General features: G+C 35.1%; 1 protein-coding gene across 2 annotated transcripts in view; it reads right to left on the bottom strand.

The window, feature by feature from the left end:
• The window catches only part of MYEF2 (myelin expression factor 2), a 30152-nt gene that overhangs the window by 4236 nt on the left and 363 nt on the right, over window positions 1–25553 (bottom strand). Inside the window, exons 2-16 of one of the 2 annotated variants that reach the window (XM_066276499.1) lie at window positions 21223–21431; window positions 19929–19981; window positions 18715–18722; window positions 18517–18610; window positions 13276–13467; window positions 12394–12547; window positions 11800–11849; window positions 11620–11683; window positions 7791–7892; window positions 6256–6306; window positions 5888–5956; window positions 5506–5604; window positions 5144–5215; window positions 2811–3019; window positions 2681–2732 (exon numbers count right to left, since the gene is read on the bottom strand). In XM_066276499.1, coding sequence (XP_066132596.1) covers window positions 2681–2732; window positions 2811–3019; window positions 5144–5215; window positions 5506–5604; window positions 5888–5956; window positions 6256–6306; window positions 7791–7892; window positions 11620–11683; window positions 11800–11849; window positions 12394–12547; window positions 13276–13467; window positions 18517–18610; window positions 18715–18722; window positions 19929–19981; window positions 21223–21431 — 1478 coding nt within the window. The remainder of the gene's footprint in view (window positions 1–2680; window positions 2733–2810; window positions 3020–5143; window positions 5216–5505; window positions 5605–5887; window positions 5957–6255; window positions 6307–7790; window positions 7893–11619; window positions 11684–11799; window positions 11850–12393; window positions 12548–13275; window positions 13468–18516; window positions 18611–18714; window positions 18723–19928; window positions 19982–21222; window positions 21432–25553) is intronic. The other variant, XM_066276500.1, reaches the window with a different exon arrangement.

The following is a 25553-nucleotide window of genomic DNA, read 5'->3' as shown; positions in this document are numbered from 1 at the left end:
TAGAGTGGCTCTGGATGCAACAGAGTGACGCCCCAGAGGGGCAGAACATCGCCCCCTGGTGGGCGTGCCGGGTGGATCATGGTTGGGCGCATGTGGGAGTCTGTCTGACTGCCTCCCCGTTTCCAGCTTCAGAAAAATACAAAAAAAAAAAAAAAAAGTAAAAAATAATTTAACCACTTTTCATTAACTAAAATGCTATACAAATTGTTAAAATGTAGGTTTGAGGCCCTGGTGAGTCAGCTCAGTGGTGGAGTGTCAGCCTGGTGAGTGAATGTCCCACGTTTGATTCCCTGTCAGTGCACATAGGAGAAGCAGCCATCTGCTCCACCTTCTCCCCCTTCTGTCTCTTCTCTCCCTCAGCCATAGCTCCACTGGGGCAAGTTGGCCCAGGCACTGTGGATGGCAAGGGTGGCTCCATGGCCTCGCCTCAGGTGCTAAGACAGACAGCTCAGTTGCAGAGTAACAGAGCAACACTCCAGCTGGGGGGGGGGGGGGAGCGGTGATCCCAGCTGGACACATACAGGAGTCTGTTTCCCTCCCTGCTTCTCACTTAAGAAAAAAACTAATAAAATAAAATGTAGGTTTTGATACTCATTTTTTCTTTTAGAAAATGTTTTTGAATTGCTGATGCCCTTCTGTCAAAATAGTGCCACTCCAGGTAGAAGACCATCAAAAAACCTTCAAGTTTGCTGTAAGCCTTGCACAAACCTGGTATCAGAGGAAATCTGCCCATAATAGGTTAAACCGGAACAGTCAACTCAATATTGGTCCCATTTTCATTAATGTCATTTGTTTGCCTCACTTTGTTCTTTATCTTGTTTCATTTCTACTTTTAAAAATAATGTCACATCTCATTTGAATATTTTTTTTTCACTGAAAGTACAACAGCTATTACTTATACCTACTGTGATTGCTTCTCGTGATTATTTCAGTAGGCCCTACTATGTTCACTCCTCTGTAATCTAGGGGACTCATGGCCAGATGCTGCTTACACAGTCTGGTAGATCTTACTCTGACAGGCTACCAACACCTCAACACAACTTTATGAATTCTGCTTTCTCTTACTGGTGACTGTTTATTAGCTGATTCATTTTCAACAAACTTTTTAAAAAAAAATTTAGTTTCTCTTTTATGAATAAAATATTATAAAATGATGACAACAAAAAGGGCCAAAAGAACATCCTAGATAGACTCACACTGAATGTTCTCTGAAGGTGGAGCTAATATCTTGCTTTGTTCACCTTTCAAATAATAATGACAAGAAAACTGCCAAAAATACAGCATTAGTAAATTTAATGAATGAATAAATAACTAAATAAATGAAGGTGTGGCCAGAATGTTTCACTCACTTAACAACATTTAATAAAGCCTTACTATATGTATCAAGGCAATGACAGTGCTAGGATAAAACGAGAGTGCTTGCCTTCAAGAGTCTTCATCTAGGAGGGAAGAAAACTTGTGAACAAATTTTTACGTAGAGTTAGGTATAAAGTACTCTGAGAACACAGTAGGTAACTGATTCCACAAACCACTTTGATCACAAGTGATTTATCACTTTGTGGTAAGTGCCTACACAGACTACTTTTGTGGGAGAACATTAAACTTATCCCTTTCACTATCTTAAAAAATTATGTATTTCAAAGACTCTTAACTTTTCATTAACTCTCAAAGACTGAATGTACCACTTTTACCCCTTTTTCATCATTATATGCCATCTATATAGCTTACTATTATGATTATAGTCTCTGGAACCCCACCCAATTGTATAAAAAATACTAGCAGGAAATCTGTTACTTGTTCCACTCACACTAATTCTCTCATCATAACAAAAAAAGGCCTTCTTTTAAAAGTATTAAACCACCTAATCTTCTACAGACTTAATGAATGCATACATTGTATAGGTAGTGGTATCATCATAGCCAAGAACAATTTACAAAAGAATTAGAAGGGCCAACAGAATGTACCTAGCAGGGGTCCCCAAACTTTTTACACAAGGGGCCAGTTCACTGTCCCTCAGACGGTTAGAGGGCCGCCACATACAGTGCTCCTCTCACTGACCACCAATGAAAGAAGTGCTCCTTTTGGAAGTGCGGCGGTGGGGGTGGGGTGGGGGGTGGGGTGGGGGGCGGCAGATAAATGGCCTCAGGGGGCCACATGTGGCCCGCGGGGCCGTAGTTTGGGGATGCCTGGAGTTCCAGGTAGTGAGTTCTATGCTATTAGTAAGTTTTCTGTGCTGTGTAGGCAATGGGGTATGCAGACTGCGTCATCTATTAACTCCATATCATTTGGATGTCACAGCATTTCATTGGGTCATGCTGACAATGTACTGCACTATACTACAAACAAGAAAATAAATATACCATTCATTAGTATTTCCCACAAGAAAAAAAATTTTCAATGTGAACAATCATAATTATCGGTAATAAACCAAGAATTTTCTTTATCCACAGGAGACAGTGACAGGCTCTACTCTAAATCATGTTATTTAGTAGTAATTTACAGAGCTCTAAGTCAGAGTAAAGCAAAATAATTCATTTATCTGAAATGAAATTAGACCTGTCATACTACCAAGGACTAAGTATCTGGACAGGTAAAGATCTCAACACAGGTTTTAAGAGTTTAAAATAAATGTTTCCTACATAATCACTATCAACACATCTGCAATCATTGGCATACTTACCACACTGACTGAATTTCTCTTTTAGTTTCTGCCAAGTCAAGTCAAAAGGCAGCTAGAATGAAAAAAGGTATTAGTAACATATATACAAGGGAAAAAAAATCTTAAGTATCCTTTACATTTAATTGCTTACATTTCTGACAAATATCTGGTTGCCTTTGGAGCCTATTCTGTCTCTCATTCCGCTTCCCATCGGCCCCGATAGAAATCCTCGATCCATGTCGATGCTCCTCTCCAGTATAGCTCCTATACCGGGTCCCATTCTCTCAAAGCTGGAACTCATCCGATCCAGTCCCATCCCCATTCCTCCAGTCACACTGTTCATGCCACCCATTCCACCACCTGGATTTTTAGGAAGGGACAAGAGGATTTGGGAGTTTGGTGGTTTTGTTTTAAAAACAGAAGGAGAAAGAAAAAGAAGAAGAAAGAGAGGAAGAAAAGGGAAAGAATTATTGTTGAGAAAGAAAGGGAGAAAAAAATTCATTTATGTAATTAGATAATATGTATGTAAGCATAAAATTATTTTCTTACACACAATATAACAATCTTCCAAGGAACAGAATTTAAGTTGGTATACCACCTTTTGTTAATTGAATGTTAATGGCTAATTAAATTTGTTACTTTTAGCCACTAATACATTATATACATATACATCTTTAAAATTATACTCTGATCATAAAACTCATCATGCATGTTAAATTTTCTACTAATACTTTAATCCATTAATATTGTAATAGCTATCGTCACTTTTATTTTCTAATAATACACCAACCTTAATAATTGCCAGAACAAAGATATATGGGCAAATTCAAATTATTACAACTCCAACACATTAACTGTTGCTCTCATCACACTCTCCGACATAATATTCTTTTCCTAGCTTCCCTTTCACCTCAGTATCCTGTTTCACATAAAATTTCCCCTTTTTATCAATTTAACTTTCAATAACCACAGAAACACATTAACTTTTAATCTCAATGTTATTCAAAACTTGTGGAAGTAGCAACAATAAATGAAATCACACCTCCTTGGCCAGAGCCTAAGAATTTAGCTCAGAGCTCATATCCACTTCATTCTTATGCACTGTGTCCCTTTAACTATTCCAATCCTACTCAGGCTCAAAACTAATCTTTTTTTCTCATACCTGTAATTCTCATACATACAATTCTAAAAATTAACATAACCCTAAAATTGGCTTTCTGTGAATAACAAATATAAAATTAGGGAAACAGAAATGTAAACACTGAGTGATAAAAGGAAGGTAGGGAAGTTACCATTAACAGGAAAATGACCAGAGCTGAAAAGATGATGAAAAGAAGGAATAAAATAAGAAGCAAGGGACAATGAAAATAGGTATCTTCAGCTGACAGGATTTCAAAATTCATTCTTAAAACAGTTCAAATATACTATTTCCTATTTGTGAGATTTTTATCAAGTAAAGAAAGCCAATAAAGTATGGAGAGTTCATAGACGCATGGTTCAGTCAGCAAGAGGTCCAAAACTAAGCCATGTGCTAAGGCTTTAAGATAAGGCCTAAAATGTGGTATTGGAAGTAGGTGGAAGAAATCTGGCATTCTCCAGTGTTTGAACTACTCTTGATTCTAGCATAGGAGAGGTTGAAGAGGAGAGGAAACCAGCATCTCTTTCAGCCTCAGCTCTCAACCTCAGGAGGTTTCTTTAGATGTGTTACCGTATTTCTGCATGAGTAAGACGCACCTTTCCCAAAATAATTGGGGTCTAAGAACTGGGTGCGTCCTATAAAGTGGTTGCAGATTTTTTTACTTGCATTTCCAGCTTTTTCACGCTTGTTTTTGCGCTCATTGTATGTAGATATATGAAAACAGTGATTCGTCATTAGACACAGATGAGGACAAGCTAATGGATGGGAGTTTTGACGGTGATGAAGAGTTGTATGAATTTTATGATGAATAAAATTTGAGTTCAATAACTTTATGTAAGACGGGTTTTTTTCTAAAATTCGGGCCCCCAAATTAAGGTGTGTCTTATAAATGGGGGCGTCTTATACATGGAGAAATATGGTATATGTGGGGCAATTCACCTGCATCTTCCAAAAGACAAAAAGGTATCCACAGATGAAATAAGCTAATAACCAACAGCAGTTGCATATAATAAGCAAGGAAACAAAATTGGTGCTAATACAAAAATTATTTTTGACAGATGATCAGAGAAATCCCCAGATATCTTAGTTGGCAAGAAGATTCCTGGATTAGCTTATAATTAACATCTTACTCTGGTGTTAGTTTAGAAATATCAAAGAAGTAAAATTCAAAGTTACTTTAGACATTTCAGTGATCAAACAGAAAAGCTCAAGTACTATCAAAGATTCTCTAAATTATAACAAGACATTATTAACATATAAAAATAAAGTATTACAATAACAACTCTAGCAAAGTCTTGCAAGAATGCAAATATTACTGAATAAATTCTAGTAAAATTTAAACCTACTTATTCCAGATCCTACTGGACCCATGTTAGAAGCTCCTATTCTTCCTGCAAACCCTCCAATCATTGCACTGCCTAAACAAAGATGGAAAAATAATATGCTAATTAATTTAAATAATCACACTTTAAAATTCCCAAGGTACTATGTTCTCAGAAGATGTACAGTAACTGAAAAGTAGTCTTCTAAAAACAAGGTTCAAATCTGTAAGATATTGAAAAAGAGAGCTAGTTACATTAAAATCTGTAAAGTGTTATTTTCTAGTAATAAATTGTGTGAAACATTATAATTTCCAATTTTTCACACACAAGAAACAAACTTTGAAAATATAACCTGTAGGGAAAAAAAAAGTATTCAGCCAGCCTACCAAGTCTACCAAAGGAATCTCCAAAGCCTCGATTTATTCCAATATCACCACGTCCAAAATCTCTCTCCATGCTACTAGTCATCGCACCACGGTATAGCTCTGAAAAAATTATGTAACAAATTAACCCTTTTTCAAGTTCATCAATACAGAGTAATCCATTTAGATACTAAAACGGCAGCACAAATCACAAATACAAAAAAGGCCTGTGATTTACCCAACTTACCTCACATGTCACATAGATCCCATTTCACCATGCCTGTCCCTATCACCAAGTGTCCACATATGCCTTCTGAAGACATTCACACTACCCATCCCTAAGTAGGGGGAACATTTTAAATATACTAAACATAGTGTACACATCCCACTGGATACATTTACCTACCTCCCATTCGGCCAACTCCTCCAAATCCTCCCATGCTATTCACTGCTTCCAGACCACCAAACCCAATTCCTATGGCATAAAGATTAATTTTAAGATCTGTCAGTTGTAGGGCTGAAAGTATGTTTTGTAAATAAATGTTAGTTAAGTCTCACCAGTAAGCTCTTTATCTACTCTACCTTGTGCAGCTGCTTCTTAACCCATCACCTTCTATATCCTTTAAGTATGTACCAGGCTCAGTTTCTGCTAACAGCGTTTAGGAAGTGAGCCAGCAATAAACCATGACTTTTTTCCCTTGGAATCCTCAACACAGTTCCTTATTTACTAAAAATGGTGATGGGTACATACAAAAAACAAGTGCTTATACATACCTCCTCCAATTCTATTCACTCCTCCAAAACCTGGACCATCCACTCCCATACCTCAAATAAAATACACAGTATGTACTTTAAGTCAATCTTATTTTTATGACTAAAGAATGACATAACGCAACACAGCAATACAGATACCATTGGTTTAATCACAGTGGAACACTAGAGAAGCAGCAGGCACAGGTGGGTGGTTTAAAGTGCTATGCTATAGCAGTGGTCTAATCACCAGTCCTTGAAAAGGCTTCTCTGAACATTTATTAGACAAGAAAACAAAATTCACTAGTCACACTCACATTCAATTAGAAAAGATTTAGGACTATATAATCTTTTTATTTTTTGCAGAACAGACAAAAAAAATCATTATCACCAATTTTGTCTAAAACAGAGGAGTATCATTATAGCAGATTTACACATCAGGTCAAAAGTTAAGCACTCTTACACATGAAGATAAGGGAACAGTAAGAAATAAAAGAATAAAAATAGTATGTTTTGGGGAGGGTGGAGGGTCTAAGAGTAAGAAAGAAAATCTCCATCTGTTGAATTAGAAGGATTACCATAACTACACTCACAAATTAAAGTGTAGCTATAGGGCATCTCAAAAATTAGGAATCTGATCACATTTCTTAGTCCTATCAATTAAAATAGTAATTCTCAAAAGTATGGTCTTAGGACCAATGAGGGTCCAACAGGTCAAAATGATTTCATTCATACTAAAGTATTATTTTACTCTCATTTTCATGATTATAATGAGAATTTCCAAAAACTAATACATGATGCATGGTAGTATAACAAACTAAATGCAGAAGATATAACAGCATCGCTGTCTTGCATTAAGTCAAACAGTAAAGACATGTACAAAAGGTAAAACGATATCACTCTTCCCACTAATTCTTTTGTATTGGAAAATAAAACTTATTTTCTTAAAGAGCATATTTATGTTGACACAATATTTATTATTATCTTTAAATAAATTTATAAATGCTTTAATTTTTAATATAGTAAATACTGATAAATATAACCATATAAATAAAAGCACTTTGGAGTCTTCAACCAATTTTAAGAATATAAAAGAGTTCTGAAACTATAAAGTTTAAAAACCAATCTTCAAAAATAAACTGTGATTAAGTCCAGGTGAAGGGCCAAGTAGCTATCTAAAAAGCTACCTACCCAACTAGATATGGAAATTTAAATTGTTTATGATATGGTAGCCTTTCAGCCATTCCACAAGTCCATAATCCACAAGGCACTATGCTGAACATTCTCCTTTTGCCTTAAAGCCATTTCAAAAATCCACAGTGCTAAAAGGCTAGCTACAGCACAGTTGACCTCAGAGAAACCTCAGAGAAACCTCCTGACATCTGCCCGTCTCTTTCATGTTCTCTGCTCTCCAAGGTTTCATTCCTTTGGCAAACTGAAGTGACATCTAAATATACTATTAAAATACACTCTTTTACACATTACAAAGTAGTAAACATGACCTTTATGACCTAGCAAATGTATCAATTAAAAAGAAGTAAGAAAGTTAGAATACACACCACTTGGACCTAAATTTCCCATTACACCACCTATGTTCAACTGGCTGGCACTAATAGGCTGTCCACCTGGACCAAGTCCCATTCCAATGCCTCCAAGACCACCTGAAACACAAATAAAAATATTACCAACCCATCTATAATTAACTGGCACTACAATTTTTTTAAAGAGCTATGAACCTGGAGTAGTATCTCCAAAATTCTGCAAATTTATAAATAAGACCACTGGTTCTCATTTTCATTGGAATGAAACACACTAAACCCCCACAATACACAATTAAGAAATAATGAGATGTCTTATGAAGCAGGTTCGTCTTAAATCTAAATTAAAGGCATTCTGGAAAGGACTAATAAAACACTAAGAGGATTTTGAACATTGTATCACCTTATAAGTGGCAGACATATCTGAAAACCAGACTTTATCAAATTTGTAGAACTACTTAAAATCTAAGAATTACTTTCAAAATGACTCAAATCAAACTAAGTCAACTATCATGAAAACATAATACTGAATAAAGCAAATGTTACAATAAATATTTATGTCAATGATAAAACTAGGTATTTATATTTATATGGTACCTTACGTGTTTTCATCTCTCTTATTCATAGATGAGGAAATTTTTGAGACCTTATGTCACCTGTGCAATGCCATTTACTTATGTGATTAAGACTAGAGTTTAAGTTTGTCACTAAATCCAATACTCTTCTGACCACTTTTCTTAAAATAAACAAATTAAATTCATTAAAAATAGACTTGATGACCTTAAAAACAGAACTAATTAATATTTGAATAGGAACTATTTTATTCTACGGTTAAGGTTCTTGCTAGCTAATGTAGCAATTAGGGGCTAAAAAAAGCAATACTTTATATATTTTAAAAGGTAGAGTACAGAAGCAAATTGGGAAGATCTATGTAAACCTTGTAAAAGAAATACTTTTTTTCAGCTCAGTCCCTAAAAATGGTCCAACTGAAAGCAACAGCACATCTGAACATCAACAATGTTCATATCTACACCTAGCACTCATATTTTCATCTCTGTAACCATTCTTCACTAAAACAAACTAGGGCTCCTTGAAAGCAGGTAAATTCCCATGTATTCAAATAAGAAAAACCTTCATGATTCTGGGAAATCCTGTTTTTAGCAAAAAGTAAGAATATCAGAAGCACAGGAAATGAGGAGGCTCCCAACTACCAAGTTATAATTTGAACAAAGAAAGGGAGGGAAGGAGAAAATAATACAGGGAGGTTAATAATAATTAACATAACCATAACAAATTGATTCTGTCACAGTCTATGAGTTCCCCTATTAAATAAAGAGTACATAAAAACGTAAATTTCAAAAAGAACACAATATAAAATAAGTATAAATGTAATAAAGGGTTTAATTTTTATTTAAATAAATGATTATTAATAGTTGAAAAGTAAATTGGGAGATCCTGCATAAAGCCAGGATCTTGAAAGATGATACCCAAGTGATAAGGTAAACTTGGTCGAGACAGAAAGAACTGCCCTATAAAAGAAAAAGAGGCAAATTCAAAGACACATGCTAAGAATTTTCTAGTTTATCCTTTAAAAATGATTATGATTTTTTAATCCAGGTTATGAAAGCCCAATAAACAGCAATCCACTCATACACTATAGTAAAATTGCATACCAAAGACAAAGACTTTAAATCAGCTACATGAAGAATATACCTGGGCCCTGACCTGTTGGCTCAGCAGTAGAGCGTTGGCCCAGCGTATGGAAGTTCTGGGTTCGATTCCCAGTCAGGGCACACAGGAGAAGTGCCCATCTGCTTCTCCACCCTTTCCCCTCTCCTTCCTCTCTGTCTCTCTCTCCCCCTCCCGCAGCCAAGCTCCATCGGAGCAAAGTTGGCCCAGGAGCTGAGGGCGGCTTCATGGCCTTCACCTCAGGCGCTAGAATGGCTCCAGTCGCAACAGAGCAATGCCCCAGATGGGCAGAGTATCACCCCCTGATGGACATGCCGGGTGGATCCCGGTCAGGTGCATGCAGAAGTCTGTCTGACTGCCTCCCTGCTTCTAACTTTGGAAAAATACAAAAAAAAAAAAAAAAAAAAAAGATGAAGAAGAATGTAGCTTATCTATAAAGAAAAAACAATTCAACAGATAGCTGACTTAATAGCAACAATGGAAGACAGACAACTGTGGAATATTTTCAGAGTGCTAAGAGAACATAACTATCAATCTTCAAATATATAACTAGTGACTCTATCTTTGAAGACATTTATAGAAAAACCAAAATTGAAAGAATTTACTAACAACACATCCTCAGAGAGCACTTTTAAAATATATGCATCAGGGGAAAAAATGAGTGCTAGGGTCTAGGAAAAGCACGAAAAAATGAGATAAAAAAGTGGTAAATAGTAATGCCAGATTTGTGATATTTTAAAAAATATATAGAAATAAAACACTGAGCAATAATGGCATATAATTCAGTAGAAAAATGATTAGAATTAAAGCATTCAAAGATCACTCTATTATTGAATAAAAGAATGATTATATTAACTTGAGACTTTATAAAGACATTAAATTTTCTAAGATAACCACTAAAAGAGAAAGCAAGATAGGAGAAAAGATAATGGGGATTAATCCAAATAAATCAATTAATGTGAATAAACAAAGCAAAGCTGTTTTATCTGTTAATGTTAGACAAAAAACTTAAAAGTCGTTACTAGAAATAAAATTACTCTATAGTGACAAATTTTAGATTCACTGGGAAAACATCTTTTTTAAACATGGATGCACCTACTAAATTAGCTTTAAAATATTTCAAGTAAAAATAAGAAAAAAAACATAAATCTACCATTCTGGTGGGAAACTTTAGCATATACATCCCTCAGTAACAAGCAGACAAAATAATTAGGAGAGCGATAAGATCATCTAAAAACTTGATTACTAGACATAGAAAGCTGCATTCACCAAGAACACCTGGAATATTTATATAAAGGTGCCATATATGAGACACAGTAATATACAAGGTAGAGTAAAAAGTTAAGAACCCTAGTATTTATTGATTGCTTACATTATGTGAGAACTGTGCTATGTGCTTTATAAATATATCAACTAATGCAATACTCATGCCAATCCCATGAAGTACTCATCATCCTCATTTTACAGATGTGGTATTGAGACACAGATGTTAAGCACATTACTTTGTGGTTTCATAATCCTTTGGAAGACATTTTGATAATAATGATCAATGAACATACCTTGAGGATCTGTAAAACTACTTGGGATATCTACTTTAAGGAAATAACCAAAAAGAACATACCAAAAATCTGTATACAAAAAACATGAATAACTCTGTTGATGATTAAAAGGAAAAACGTCAGAAAACCTAAATATAGGTAACAGTAGAATAGTTATGAAGCCAATAAGAATATTTGGAAAGAATTTTCAACATGGAATAACATTATACTCTATGTTAAACAAAAAGATACAAAAATTATTATATGGCAATTCTCAACTATGCAGAAAATATACATTGAAGGAAAGAACTGAAAAAATACAAAAAAAAATGTTATAATGGAGGCTACTTATGGGTAAGAAAATTACAGACCTTTTCTCCCCTCATGTATATAAACTAACCAATTTTTTTAATATATATTATTTTTATAGTGAGGAAAATCTACCAAAAAAGGAAAATAATGGCACATTTTTATCTTCTCAGTCTCCCTAATGAATTATGCCAAACTACCATCATAACTCCAAACTTCGGGCAACTCAGGGGATAGACACAGAAAGAGTTCTGCTTAGTACATAATAAAATTGAAAAACAACAGTCTGTACTGTTCTAATGGTTTTTACTTACGTGGTAACTGTGGTGTTTTACTGTCATGTGAACGGTAGTCTTCATGAGGGACAGATTTGTCATCCTAACAGCCAAAAAGTTTATTATAAGGTTAATATATAACTAAAATAAATTGTAATGTAGAGAGCAGATAAAAGATTTGAAAAGTTTCAAGAGATGAAGTGATATACAAGAACTCACCATTTTCACATGCATCGGTCTATCAAACAAAAACTGCCCATTGAACATAGCTGTTGGTTCAGTCAAGGAAATCAGTTAAGACAATTATAAAATTATACTTGAATACTAACATATTTTTAATAATCTCATTTAGAGTTAAACTATCTTTAATATTTAAATCAACATCTTTAATATTTTACTAATTTGTATTAGTCTCTTCTCTTTTATATACTCAAAAAAACTTTAATTTTTTGCTTTATAGTTTGATTGTATATATAAAATATAACCTTTTAACTCAACCATTGGAAAAAAGAAAATTAACAAGGCTTCATTTAAAGCAACTGCATTATTTCTCAATGAACTATATAACTACCAAAAGCACATATATATAAAATTGTGGTAGAAAAAAGGTTCATACGAGGCCTGTACAATATGGCTAATTCAAGTTTTCAGAGTGATTTTAGTACTTCAGACATAGAAAAGGTTTTATGTGCTGGAAACTAAAGTCTAACACAAAATTCTAAGCCAAGGCAACCTTAAACTCCAGGACTCCCTTAAAATGGTATTATGTTTCTTCAACCTTATTAAATAATCCTAAAGAGTAAATCAGGATACAAATTGCTTGAACTGCTTCAATTGCTTGTTCAAAAGTGACTGTGCCCATTCCTCTGCTTTTGCCATCTTTGTCTTCCTTAATATCTGCCCGCTTTACAGTTCCAGCTATGCTGAACACTTCTTTTAGTTTCTTCCAACCAACTTTGAAGTCAAGCTTAACATAAAATTATATCAAGTTACATACCTAATAAACCCCCTCCCCATTTATAAATAAAAAAAATCTTTTCTAAGCTCTCAAAACTATAAGAGCTATAACTCGTGTTAAACATTGTATCAATAATATTCAAATGAAAAGATCTTAAGTTGTCCATCAGGTAAACTACATCTATGTTGTTCCTTGTCCATAATTTTTTTTAAATTCCCAAAATAGTCTCTCATCCACTCAATCCTGTTTTGTACATTTAAAATGTACACATCTATTTTTACTGAGAGAAATTCAGATTATGAAAAAGTACTGTTGATACCACTAACTTTCAAAAGCTTAGAACAAATAAACCAACTACAACATGCATATTCATAAATGTCAAATATTAAAGCTAAACAAATCCTTTTATCAATATGAACAAAAATCACATACAATAAAAGTAAATAATTTCAAAAACTGCTGTTTATTTTGTATATTTCATAGTTCTCTTTTTAAAAAATTCTAAATACTTGTATATACACTCTAATCTTATATATATAAACTTAAATTAGGTTTGAACTGCTTCAATTGCTTGTTTGGTTTATTTTAGTTAAAAAGAAATAATAATTATGTTTTGGTTTATTTTAGTTAAAAAGAAAATGTTCTATAAACCTATTACCCACTCATCTAATTAAGTAACCTTATAATCAGAACTACATATCTAAATGACAAAACTTTAGAGTAAAGCTTAAACTTACATTAGCAACAAAAATTGTAGAACCAAGTCTACCAGCCTGCAAATTACTGATAACCTCAGGAGGGATATTTGGATTATTGAGAATGGAAGGTGGTAAATTCATCAATCCTGATCCCATCTCAGGTACATGTCCTCCTGGAAATGATCCTCCTGTTCGTTGCAATGCCCTACGAGCATTTTCTCCATCAGGATCCTGTAACACACATTGAATGTTAAATACCACTAGATACATCAGAAAGTCTATATAATTAAAACAACCTCAAATTCTATAGTAGCTATCCCATCTGGGTCAAATTACTGACCACCTTGAAGGGTGAGCTTTTTGCTCATCCAGAGAACTCAGTCCCATAAAAACCTGTGAACAAACAAAAGATTACAGTCTCCAAGGATGTCAATTAAATATCTCTTTCCAATCACTAAAGTCACTTAGGAATTGAAATTAGTTTAATTTTGCCCTTGTACTACTGTTCAAGTATATGACACATACACATAAATACACATAACTCAAAGAACAAAAAAAAACTTTGACTCGCCTGACCAGGCAGTGGTACAGTGGATAGAGCATCAAACTGGGACGCAGAAGAGCCAAGTTCAAATACCCAAAGTCTCCGGCTTGAGCAGTTTCACCAGCTTGAGCGTGGAGTCACTGACTTGAGCATGGGATCACAGACATGACCCCATGGCTGCTGGCTTTAGCAAGGGGTCACTCACTCTGCTGTAGCCCCCCGGTCAAGATACATATGAAAAAGCAATCAATGAACAACTAACTAAGATGCTGCAACGAAGAATTGATGCTTCTCATCTCTCTCTCTTCCTGTGTGTCTGTCCCTATCTGTCCCTCTCTCTGTCTCTGTCACAAAATTGACTCTTTCCTTTCTCAAATGCACTAACAGTGAATTGTCACCACTGGATGATCAAAGAAATGCCAAACTAAGACTAATTCAAAGCTTGTCAACAGCAAAACAGATTGTTATAAAACCAGGAATGCTAGCATCGCGAACTATATTAATGTGTAAATTTCATTCCTGAACAAACAAAATATAATTATCCACCTTTCAACCTCTTTTCTTCCTCAACATGATTATGATCTAAGATGGAGGGGAAGGAGGAATAAAGAAAGACTAAATGTCCAAATGAAGAATGATACTAAACACTTTGTTTTAGTTTATTAACTCTATAAGAGAAATATTCTACCTTTAAACCAAAGAAAAGCAAGCTTAAACATACTTCTCTCTCATATTACTATGTGGAATGCAAAAAACAAAAAACCACATAAACAGGGAATAGGCTATCATCTGTAATACCAAGTAATGATTATATATGTAACCATTAACTCTACTCTGCTGGCCTGTATAGGAATAGTAATAAAAGGAAAGTTTGGTGACTAATAAATTCTATAGGAAGGCTGGGAGAACAGAAGGTGAAAAAGTGAATATAAGAATAAAAGTATTCTGGCTTCCAATATACTTCTTCACTATGAAAAATAAAAAGAAAAAAATATTTTTAAAGAATGCTACAAAATAAATTCTGCAGGTCTAAGGTTTCAAAATCTTTTTTTCTTCAAAATGTTACACATATACAAAATTTAGAATTGTGGTTACTTAGGGGGACATAGTAGAACAGATCTTCATGAACTATTAAGATAAGTCGTTTGCTCTTTTTTTTTAATTTTATTAATTTTTAGAGAGAGGAAGGGGGAGAGAGAGAGAGAGAGAGAGAGAGAGAGAGAGAGAGAGAGGGGCATCAATCTATTCCTGTATTTGCTTGGACCAGGAATCAAACTGGCAACTTCTGTGCTTCAGGATAACTCTCTAACCAACCTAGCTATCCAACCAGAGCAGGTGTTTGTTCTTATCTTAACATTAATAAAGCATATTACTCTGTTTTGATTTGTCTTTTACATACATGATATATAAATATATACACATACATATAAAACATATATACAATTTATATAACACAAATTACCTATTATATAACATAGTTTTTATTCCTCTTTTTCTCTTGATGTCAGCCAGCAAGTCATTGCGTGCTATTGCTATTAGAGAACTTATAATAAGTTATCAATTGCTATTAACCCCCACTAAATTACATGAAAATGTACAATTCTAGTATCTGTAGAGAAACACTGGAAATAAACTTTTCCTTAGACTCTCTCTAGTAGTTCTCAGCGCTAACCCCATCCACCAATTTATATATCAGAAATCTCCAGAAAAGGGGCCTTTAGTGATATTAATACAAAAAAGTTAATTGAATCAAGAACATCTCATCATTTAGTTAGGCCAAACTATACCACTTTGTCCTCTTAAAAAGGTTAAATATGGAAGTATCCTGTATCAGCATGGATCAGATAACTTTATTCTAGGGTTTCTGAAATATTACTGAGGACCTATAATTTGCTAAAACTTCAAAAAATACAAATAACATGGACTTGACTTTTAGCATCCAATAAACTTTTTTTCCAATTAAAAACATAACACTGAGAATCTATAACACTTGTCTTTTGTAGAAGAATAAAAAACATAACACAAAATCTAATCCCCAAAATAATAATTTCCCAGAAGGGTGATTATTCTACAAATACCACCTTTACGGGGAATTATCGTAGGATATCAACACATTTCTGGAACACCGGTCCCGGCTTACACATAAAAGTCACTAAATAAATGGCTGGCAAAGACCATAAAAGTCTAAATTTTCTCTACTAATTCTCCACTTTCCAGTCAGAAAAAAATATTTTAAAAAGAATAAACCCTCAAGCTCAAAAAGGATTAGAGGAATTCAGAAGTTGACACAAATAAAGAGATTCGGGATATTTGTGTATGTTGGTAGCATGGCTTTTCATTTAGCTATAGCAGTCCCTCTTGTCCACGGTTTCACTTTCCTTGGCTTCAGTTACCCACAATCAAACACAGTCTGAAAATATTAAATGGAAAATTCCAGAAATAAAAAATTCGTAGTTTTAAATAGTGTGCCATGGTGAGTTGTGTGATAAAATCTTGCCCACATATACATACTAATGATCCCTTAGCCGATCAAATTAAGTCTCACATCATCCAACCTGGGGATGTGGATCACCCCTTTTTCCAGAGTCATCCACCCTGGATACACTACGCACCCTTTAGTCACTTAGTAGCCACAGAGGTTATCAGATTGTCCCAGTGTCACAGTGCTTGTGTTCAAGTAGCCCTTATTTTACTAAATAATAGCCCCAAAGAGTAAGAGTAGAGATTCTGGCAATTCAAACATGCCAAAGGAAAGCCATACAGTGCTTCCTTTAAGTGAAAAGGCATGTATATTTAGGGGAAACAGTGTATATAGGGTTCAATACTACCTGTGGTTTCAGGCATCTTCCGGGGGTCTTGGGTAAGGAGGAACAGAACTACTGCATTATCACTTCATACTCAGGAACAAGAAAACAATAACCAGTAACATTCCCACCTCGGACAGGAATAACAAGTCATACCACATTTCCCCATATATAAGATGCTCCCATGTATAAAACACACTTAATTTTGGAGCCCGAAACTTGAAACAAAAGTATTATAAAAAGTTATTCAACTCAAATTGTATTTGTCATAAAATTCAGAAAACTTCTTATCGCTGTCAAAACTCCCATCCATTAGCTTGTCCTCATCTGTGTCTGATGATGAATCACTGTCTTCGAGTGCAAAAACAAGAGCGAAAAAGCGGGAAATGCAAGTAAAGCAACCTTTACAACCACTGTATAAGACGCACCCAGTTTTTAGACCCCAAATTTTTCAAAACACGGTGCATCTTATACATGAGGAAATATGGTGATTATTATTACAACTAACATCAATTATGTAGTTATATTTTAAGCACTATGCTAAGTGCTTTATATAACAGCTAAATTTATTTTTTTTATATATTACCTCTCTGACTCATAACACTATCAATAGGTTCCAGTATTATTCCCATTTTAGTGATAAAAAAAAAAAACAAAGAAATAGAGATGTTAAGTAATTTTCCCTCAGTCGCACAAATTCTTATGCCATGGACTGAGTTCTGTACCATATATCTCATTTAATCCTCATAAAAACCCTATTAGATTAAGTATTATCAGTAGCACTATTATAATTACTAAGGTTTAGAGAATAAGTAACATGGTTACTCACACAGCTAGAAAGTGATAGAGCGGGGACTCAAGTCACTACTACACTAAGTTAAACTGTGACTGATAGTACTGCTCTACTAACATCCATGCTAGTAGAGACTCTTCAGGGTCCCAAAGTTATATCCTCTATCCTTTTCTAATATATACATACTTGAGCAAAGATATATACATAACTGGTCTGTCATCAAACTGTTCAGATAAGATCAACATTATGAATTACATGAAGACAAGATAATGACTGCTTTCAAGCTAATTATTTCTAAGGTCAATTACACTCAACTATAGGTTTGTTTGTGTGTCTTCCCATCATTCTTTTAGGAATATATTTATAATGCAAAAATTCCACACAAAGGAAACATGTCCTTTATTTTAATAATTGAATTTTTTTAACTTTTATTTTATTTATTCATCTTAGAGAGGAGAGAGGGAGAGAGAGAGAGAGACAGAGAGAGAGAGAGAGAGAGAGAGAGAGGAGAGAGAGACGGGGGGAGGAGCTAGAAGCATCAACTCCCATATGTGCCTTGACCAGGCAAGCCCAGGGTTTCGAACCGGCGACCTCAGCATTTCCAGGTCGACGCTTTATCCACTGCGTCACCACATGTCAGGCCAACATGTCCATTTTTGAGTTTTCCAAGTTCCAGTTATAAATTTTAATTTGGTATAATTTCAGATGAATTTTATTAAAAGTATCAATTTTATTCAAATCCATAAGGTATTTGCATTATTAAGCAAACTTTGATTATTGATTGTAAGAATATCTACTATATTTCTCAAATTAAACAACACAATCTCAAAAGTAAAAACGTATATACCAAATAAAGTCAGCACCTAAAATAAAGTGTGTAATTTTTAAATTTCTGGGTCCTAAAATTTCTTTAAATCATGGATCTCTGCTTATAATAATTAAGAGTAAATCAAACATATAGGATAACTGCTTAAAAGCTAACAATCATGTACAAGCATAACTATTATCAAAATGTTATAATAAGCATCTATGCTAAATCAGTGTCATAGTCAGATAAACACATTACCAAAGATGAAAATCCAAAGAAGACATTCCTTATAGTCAAATGTTTAAATTATACTAAACATAAGGTTTCTTACCTCTTTAATATTCAGGGGTCTTCCACTAAGATCATACTTGTTCATAGTTTCTAGTGCTTTCTTTACAAATTCTTCATCTTTAAATTCAACCACACTTAATTGGGAAAAAATTAGGGGAAAATTTTTATGTATATAAGGTTACTTTTTACAATCAGAAGTTTAAATTTGACTTAAAAAACTTTAAAAAAAAATTCTTACCCACAACCCTATATCCAGGTAGATTTTTCAATATATGCAAAAGAAAAAATGTTTTATCAGTACACAAAGTTAATAAGTCACTAAAAGCAAACATTAATACAGTCATTTCTTTTTTTTTACTTTTATACCTCCAGAACATAAAAGGCAAGTGATGGCAAATTTTCTGTAAATTTTTAAACAAATCAATTTAAGATAGTAGGATGTAGTATAATAAGCCTGAAGCACATTTTAGATGCCTCTTCTTTAAGTTCAAACTAATGTAATATCATTGCACAAATTCAATCAAAAGTAATTCAATGAAATAATTGAAGGCTCCACCGTACTTATCCTTACATAGTTACAATTATTTATTTTCAAAAGCTGTATTTTGCCCAAATAGTTTTTAATGTATATTTTTTACTTTCATTAAAATCAAAGCAGAAAATATCAATCTTATAACAAAGTTCTCAGGGGAAACTGGTTGCACACAATTTAAGAGCACCCAGTTTTAAGAATGTTGTCACCAATGTTTTAAAGAAACAAATCTGAAATATCATTTTTTAAAATAATTTCGTCATTGTTACTGTTCAAAGTGTCACTGAATGTAATGTCAGTTTTTTATTTTTCATGCACCCAACTGGTTTTTGCTAATAAGATTAAACACTAGTAAGAGCTTTCCATTGTATTTGTAAGTGTATTCTTTCTTGTTGCAAAAAAATTAAATCGACTATCATCCAATTCCTTCTGTCAATTTAATCATCAATGTCATTCATACCAATTGGTCAGAGCACTGCCTCTTATGTAGTCCTGTAGGCAATCAAATTAAGTGTTATCAGTAGAAATTCCAAACATACTTCTGAATTAACACCTTTGAGCTATAGGCCTCTCATAGAACTCTTAGGGAATATTATCAATTCAATGTCTTTTAAAATATCCCTGAAGACATCAAAACACAACAAAAAAAATTCCTATATTAAAATCTACTATCTAAAAAGAAGCATTACCTTGGCATTAGGAAAGAGAATGCCCTTTATGAGCATTTATAAACCCATCCCTTCCAGGCAGCTAGCTTGATTTGTAAGTGTCAGACTTGCTAGTATAAAGCCTCAAATCTTGCATAATAAAGTAAAACAAAATGAAACTTAAGTTTCCAAAAACTGGTACAAGTATTATACAAAAAGTAAACTGCTGAGGAACTTTTAAACCTCAAGCAGATTACTGCCCACAGCACTTACCCTTGATTTTCCTTCCGCATCCTTAAAGAGCTCCACGTATGTAACCTCACCAACTACATAAGACACACAAAAGGAAGATACCAAGAAACAATACATTTAAACACCAGTATCTTGCTTTACTGCACACCTGTGCACAACTCTACAGAGAAGCACCTATTATTCACCAACAATCAAAACCAGACCAACATACCTCCTGTCAAAGGCTATGTAAATTTAACTAATTTTCAGAAATATACATCATCCACGTTCTCTAAAAAACTAACAACCATATTAACCTAATTCATACTACAGATCATATTTTGGCCAGCATGATATAGTTGGTGAACAAATGCACATGTACATACAAATGGCCCCTTAGCCTATCATATTAAAACATCAACATTAGCACTTTTCAAATAACTTTAGTCGCCTACACACAACAGCTGTTTTAAGGTGACTTTCTACCTGAATGTCTTCAATCATGTTTGCCATCAAACTAAATTTACAAATCATGCTTCACAGCAAGCCACACACTTTCTAAATAAATAAAAGTCAATAAATAAAACCAATCAAATAGTTGTCACCTTACAACAGACACACCAATGCAATTTTTAAAAATTTATTAGAAGAGATCAGCCTCAAAGCCAAGTACATAGTTTGCAGGACTGATGAAACTCAATTTTTCAAGAGATAACAAAACTAACTTTTACAAGATCAAATATTAAAATTATTTTTCCCCAAAACCAACTATGTATATATTATGAAGGTTTTTCAGGTTATACTGAAAACAAAACTGCAACAGCAGTAACACAATTTTAATATAGAACTGCAGAGACAGCATCATCGCATTCATGACAATGCAAACAAAATGAATTCCACAGCCAGATTCCAGACTCCACCAAGATAATAAACAAAACAGCTTTTAGAAAAAAAATAATAATCAGACCTTATTATTCATACTTTAACAGCTAAATGTATTGCTTAACTAATGCAATAGTCCTTTAAAAATCTATAAAACTTCAACTAAACAAAGCAATCACTTTAACAAAATTCTTGGTGGCATGCATATGCTGGCTCACTACTATCCCACTGAAATAACAAAAAGAAAAGAAAAAATAACAACGTTATTTATCTATACTACCTTGTAATGAAATTGTGTCAAGTGAAAGAAGAGGAAATGATTAATTCATGTGTCAAGAAATAAAAATCATTTTTTTGAGTCTGTGTGGCTTAGAGGTATAAAAAAATGTCTGCTTAGTTCTCCCCCTCTTCTATATGAAGATTATCCAACAGTGGGTTTGTCAAAGATGTTTACCTTTTTCTCTCATTAGATCTTTAATAGCTTGCCATTTCATGTCATAAGGTATATTGCTAATGAAAACTCTGTTACGATTTGGACCCTTCTTTTCTCCAGTGCCCGAATTCTTGTCTTTTGAATAAGGATGAAATCTATGGGCCTTCTTATTTCCTGTAGATTTTTCTTTCAATTCAGATTTCTCTTCTTTCACTGATTCATCATTCTCCCTATGAATTAAAAACAAAATAAAACAAAACAAAGTCTATATTTAAGACTCAATATTTATCACTTCCCTTCACAAAACTCTCCGCTAAGTTAGATCTCAGCAAAGGAGCTGGAGAGTCAGACTGCAGGCTTTGAAATCACCCAGTACCATTTCAAAGCAAGGATTTGGGCATAGTACCAAAATTCTCATTTAACAATCCCTTTTTCCCCCATATTAAATAGCTGCAACATCTCTAAACAATCACCCAGTTTTTCCCATCATAACACATAATAAATGTTATTAGAACTTAAGAGGGAAAAACAGGTAATTTTATTCCTCCCATATGTAAAACTGCCACCTTTAATGCAGAACTAACTTTCTGGGTCTTATTCAAAACTCTAAAAAGACAATACTCTGAAAAAGTTCATCTTTTTAACGTTAACAGTTTCTTCCCAGAACTTTACTCCTCCGTTGCCTAAAAACATAACATACACAGTTATATCTACGTATCTGTATATGAACACAAATACAGATACGTATATGTGACTCAAAAATTTTTTCAGCCCTCGCCGGTTGACTCATTGGTAGAGCGTCCACCGGGCATGTGGAAGTCCCAGGTTCAATTCCTAGACAGGGCACACAGGAGAAGCGACCATCTGCTTCTCCAACGCTCGAACCCCCACCACCTCGCTTCTCTCTCTCTCTCTCTCTCTCTCTCTCTCTCTCTCTTCTCCCCTTCTGCAGCCATGGTGCAATTAGAGCAAGTTGGCCCTGGGCCCTGAGGATGGCTTCAGGGCCTCTGCCTCAGGCACTAAAAAATGGCTCCAACTGCAACAGAGCAAGGACCTCAGATGGGCAGAGCATCACCCATTAGGGGGCTTGCCAGGTGGATCCCAGTCAGGGCGCATGTGGGAGTCTGTCTCTGCCTCCCCTCCTCTCACTAAAAAAATAATAATAATAATTCTATTTTGTTTTGATCAACATAGGAAACTGATAACTTGTCCTAATATTTTCATGCTCAACATTTTCTGTGTTTTAACCTGTAAACTAGAATAGGGTACTTCATAGAATCACACCATTATTATTATCTATAATAGGGCGATGGGATGGAGGAGAGAAACAGTACTTAAAGTCAACACAAACCAGATTTTTATAAATCTACTTTATAATGAGGCTCTAACTGAAAATTTATTTAATTTATAAAACTATAATCACAATGCAACTATGTGATGCTATCCACCAAATTATAGCATAAATTTCTGAAAAATCAATATTGAACATCAAACAAGAAAACATCATTTTAATGATTTAAAAACATAAAGCTATAGCATTAGATCCAAAATTAAGTCCAGTTCCATTCTTTACTCCTAATATGATAAAAAATAGTATTCTACATCAACCACTTCACCTTATTCCAATGCCTGATATTTTATACTAGTACCCTAATGTAATTCTCTATCTCCACATACTCCAAGGTGTTACTTAATCACACTTGAATAATGAGGAGTTCAACAAATACTATTTGTCCTCATACTCACTTAAGAAAGAGAGCTAAGCCCTGGCCGATTGGCTCAGTGGTAAAGCGCTGGCCCGGCATGTGGATATCCTGGGTTCAATTCCTAGTCAGGAAACACAGAGAAGTGACCATCTGCTTTTCTGCCACTCCCCCTCCCTCTTCTTTCTCTCTCTTTCTATCTCTCTCTCTCTTCCCCTCCCACAGTCATGGCTTGATTGGTTCCAGTGCATCAGCCCAAGCACTGAGGATGGCTCCCTGGAGCCTTCCCCTCAGGGGCTAAAAATAGCTGGGTTGCCAGCATGGCCCCAGATGGGAAGGGCATCAGCCCCAGACAGGTGTTGCCAGGTAGATCCAGTCAGGGTACATGCAGGAGGCTCTCTTTATCTCCCCTCCTATCACTTAGAAAAAAAGAAAAGGAGAGCTAGTATACCATTTGGCATGAAGAGAAAGACTACACCTAATGAAATATCTTTAATTTCTTCTCAAAAGAAGTAAACATGTGTACTAAATCTTCTATATATGACTTTTATGACCATGAAAGTTCACTTTTACACTTCTTAAACATATATTTATTAGAACTTTTAAAGCATAAGGCCTTAGGGATACAAAGATGAAAGACATAGTGGTCTCCATCCTCAATGACTATGGATTAACCTCAACAAAAGTCATTTCAATCTTGTAACAAGACTGCTTACAGACACTGTGTTCCCTTCTAAGCAATACATATTTTAATGACCAATAGTTGGTCATTTTTATCATTTCTCTGAATTCTTATTATATATAAAACATGAGATCAACTGAAGTTTATGCATTGAGTTGTTAACTACTCCTGTTGGTTCACAGGGTCAAAAAAAAGGTTGCTAGGTTGATAGAGGTAAATGTCCCTAGTTATTCAGCGTGAGTGACTCATGCGGAGCCATTATATGCTTTTATGGAATAGACAGTAAAAGAAACACTTGAGAATTAATGGCCTCTTCACTCAACTTCTTGGAAAAGGAGGTAGGAGAGAAATGAACTATAAACAATATGAAACAGATCAGCATTTGTATTTACTAGTAACATTTCCTAACTTCTTCAACTTTTATTTTCCTTTTCCTCAACTGGAAGTTAAATGGATTCTTTTTCCACCTCTCTCCTCTCCTATCTAGCTAAACCAGAATGAGACTTTAAAAGGGATTAGAGATTTTTAGATCCGATGGGAGGTTTAGATATCCGCTTTCCCTGTACTCACACTACTATACGTGATCATATCCAAGTATATTAGGGCTTCTCTCTGTAATTCAAGGCTGCACTTTATGTTACGGAGAGAAGGGTGTCTGACCCATGCTTAGATCTTTTTAAAGAACACATTTAAATTTATTATTGCACTGGTTTTATTCACATTCATGATGCGAAATCCCTGAAAGCCCATTCTGGTAGGCATGGTAGAAAACGCTTCAGTCACTTTAGTTTGCTCTATTACTTAGGGGCACCACATTCCATCTAGGAGCAAACTCTAGGGAGGTGGAAATCTCCTATACCTTCCCCTCTACTCTGCCTATCCTATTCAAACCCAGCTGAGAGCAAGAGTGTCATAACCAACCCAGCTGGTAGAGACACCTTAGCTGCAATCAACCTTTAAACCCACTAATCCGGATTTACTACATTGTTTCAAACATTGTAATACAAAAGCTAAGAAATAACATTTCCCGGGTCTACATTAGTGTGAGCATGTGTTCACTGCTTTCTACTCAGGAGTAACTGAAAGAACACAATGTTTTCACTTAAATAGCATACTTTCAACCTGAGGTCTAAAGAGATGGGGACATATGCAAATAAATGCCTTACTTCACACACACCCCCATCTTCAAGAACAATGGGGAGCATAACATTTCCTTACAGTAACTAGAAATTATTAGAAATTCAAGTCAACTCAGTTCTTTATAGGTTCTAATGACATCTGCAATCTTAAAAAGTAGTGGGTTGCCTTCAATTTAAAAAATAAAAATCTTACTTTACTATTATACCAAAATCAAGAACCTACCATCTCATTGTTTAAGAAAAAAAAAAAAAGCCCGCAGGTTGACAAACATTTTGGGGGCCGGGAAAGTCCAACAAGGCACATTTCCCTTTTTAAAGTACCTCCTCCAGTTCAAGGGTAACACAATGGATTCGGTCTCAGAGCGCACTGTTATATATACTTCCTCCTGGTATATATGTGTACAGAAATGAATATTTACTTTGGAAAACAACAAAACAACTGAATGTACGAAGCTCAGCACGAGGCCGGGGTTTGCGGGCTCTCCCTCTGAATCACCGCGGCGGCGGCCGGGATACATGCTCGATGATGTCACCCCTAGATACTCCCTAGTGATGAACACCAACTGCGGGCCTTTTAAAGGAGACCATTTCCCAGCACAGCCGGGCGGCCGCCGAGCTCCACTCAAAGGTCCTGCGGCCCAAGCCCGGAAAGAGGGGGCGAGGCGCGGCCACCGGCGAGAGAGGGAGGAGGGGGCACCGGCCCCGGGCGCACCCCGGCTCGCCGGGCCGCGGCGGGCGGGTCGGGCCTGGGGGAGGCCCGGCTGCACCTGCTCCTCCCGCCGCTCGCCGCCCGAGGGCCGTTATCCCCCGGGGCCCGGCCCAGCCTCC

The sequence above is a fragment of the Saccopteryx bilineata genome, chromosome 4, assembly GCF_036850765.1.
Source record: "Saccopteryx bilineata isolate mSacBil1 chromosome 4, mSacBil1_pri_phased_curated, whole genome shotgun sequence".
NCBI classification, from domain to species: domain Eukaryota; kingdom Metazoa; phylum Chordata; class Mammalia; order Chiroptera; family Emballonuridae; genus Saccopteryx; species Saccopteryx bilineata.
The sequence above is the reverse complement of the archived record's forward strand: the minus strand, read 5'-3'. Positions and strand labels throughout refer to the sequence as shown.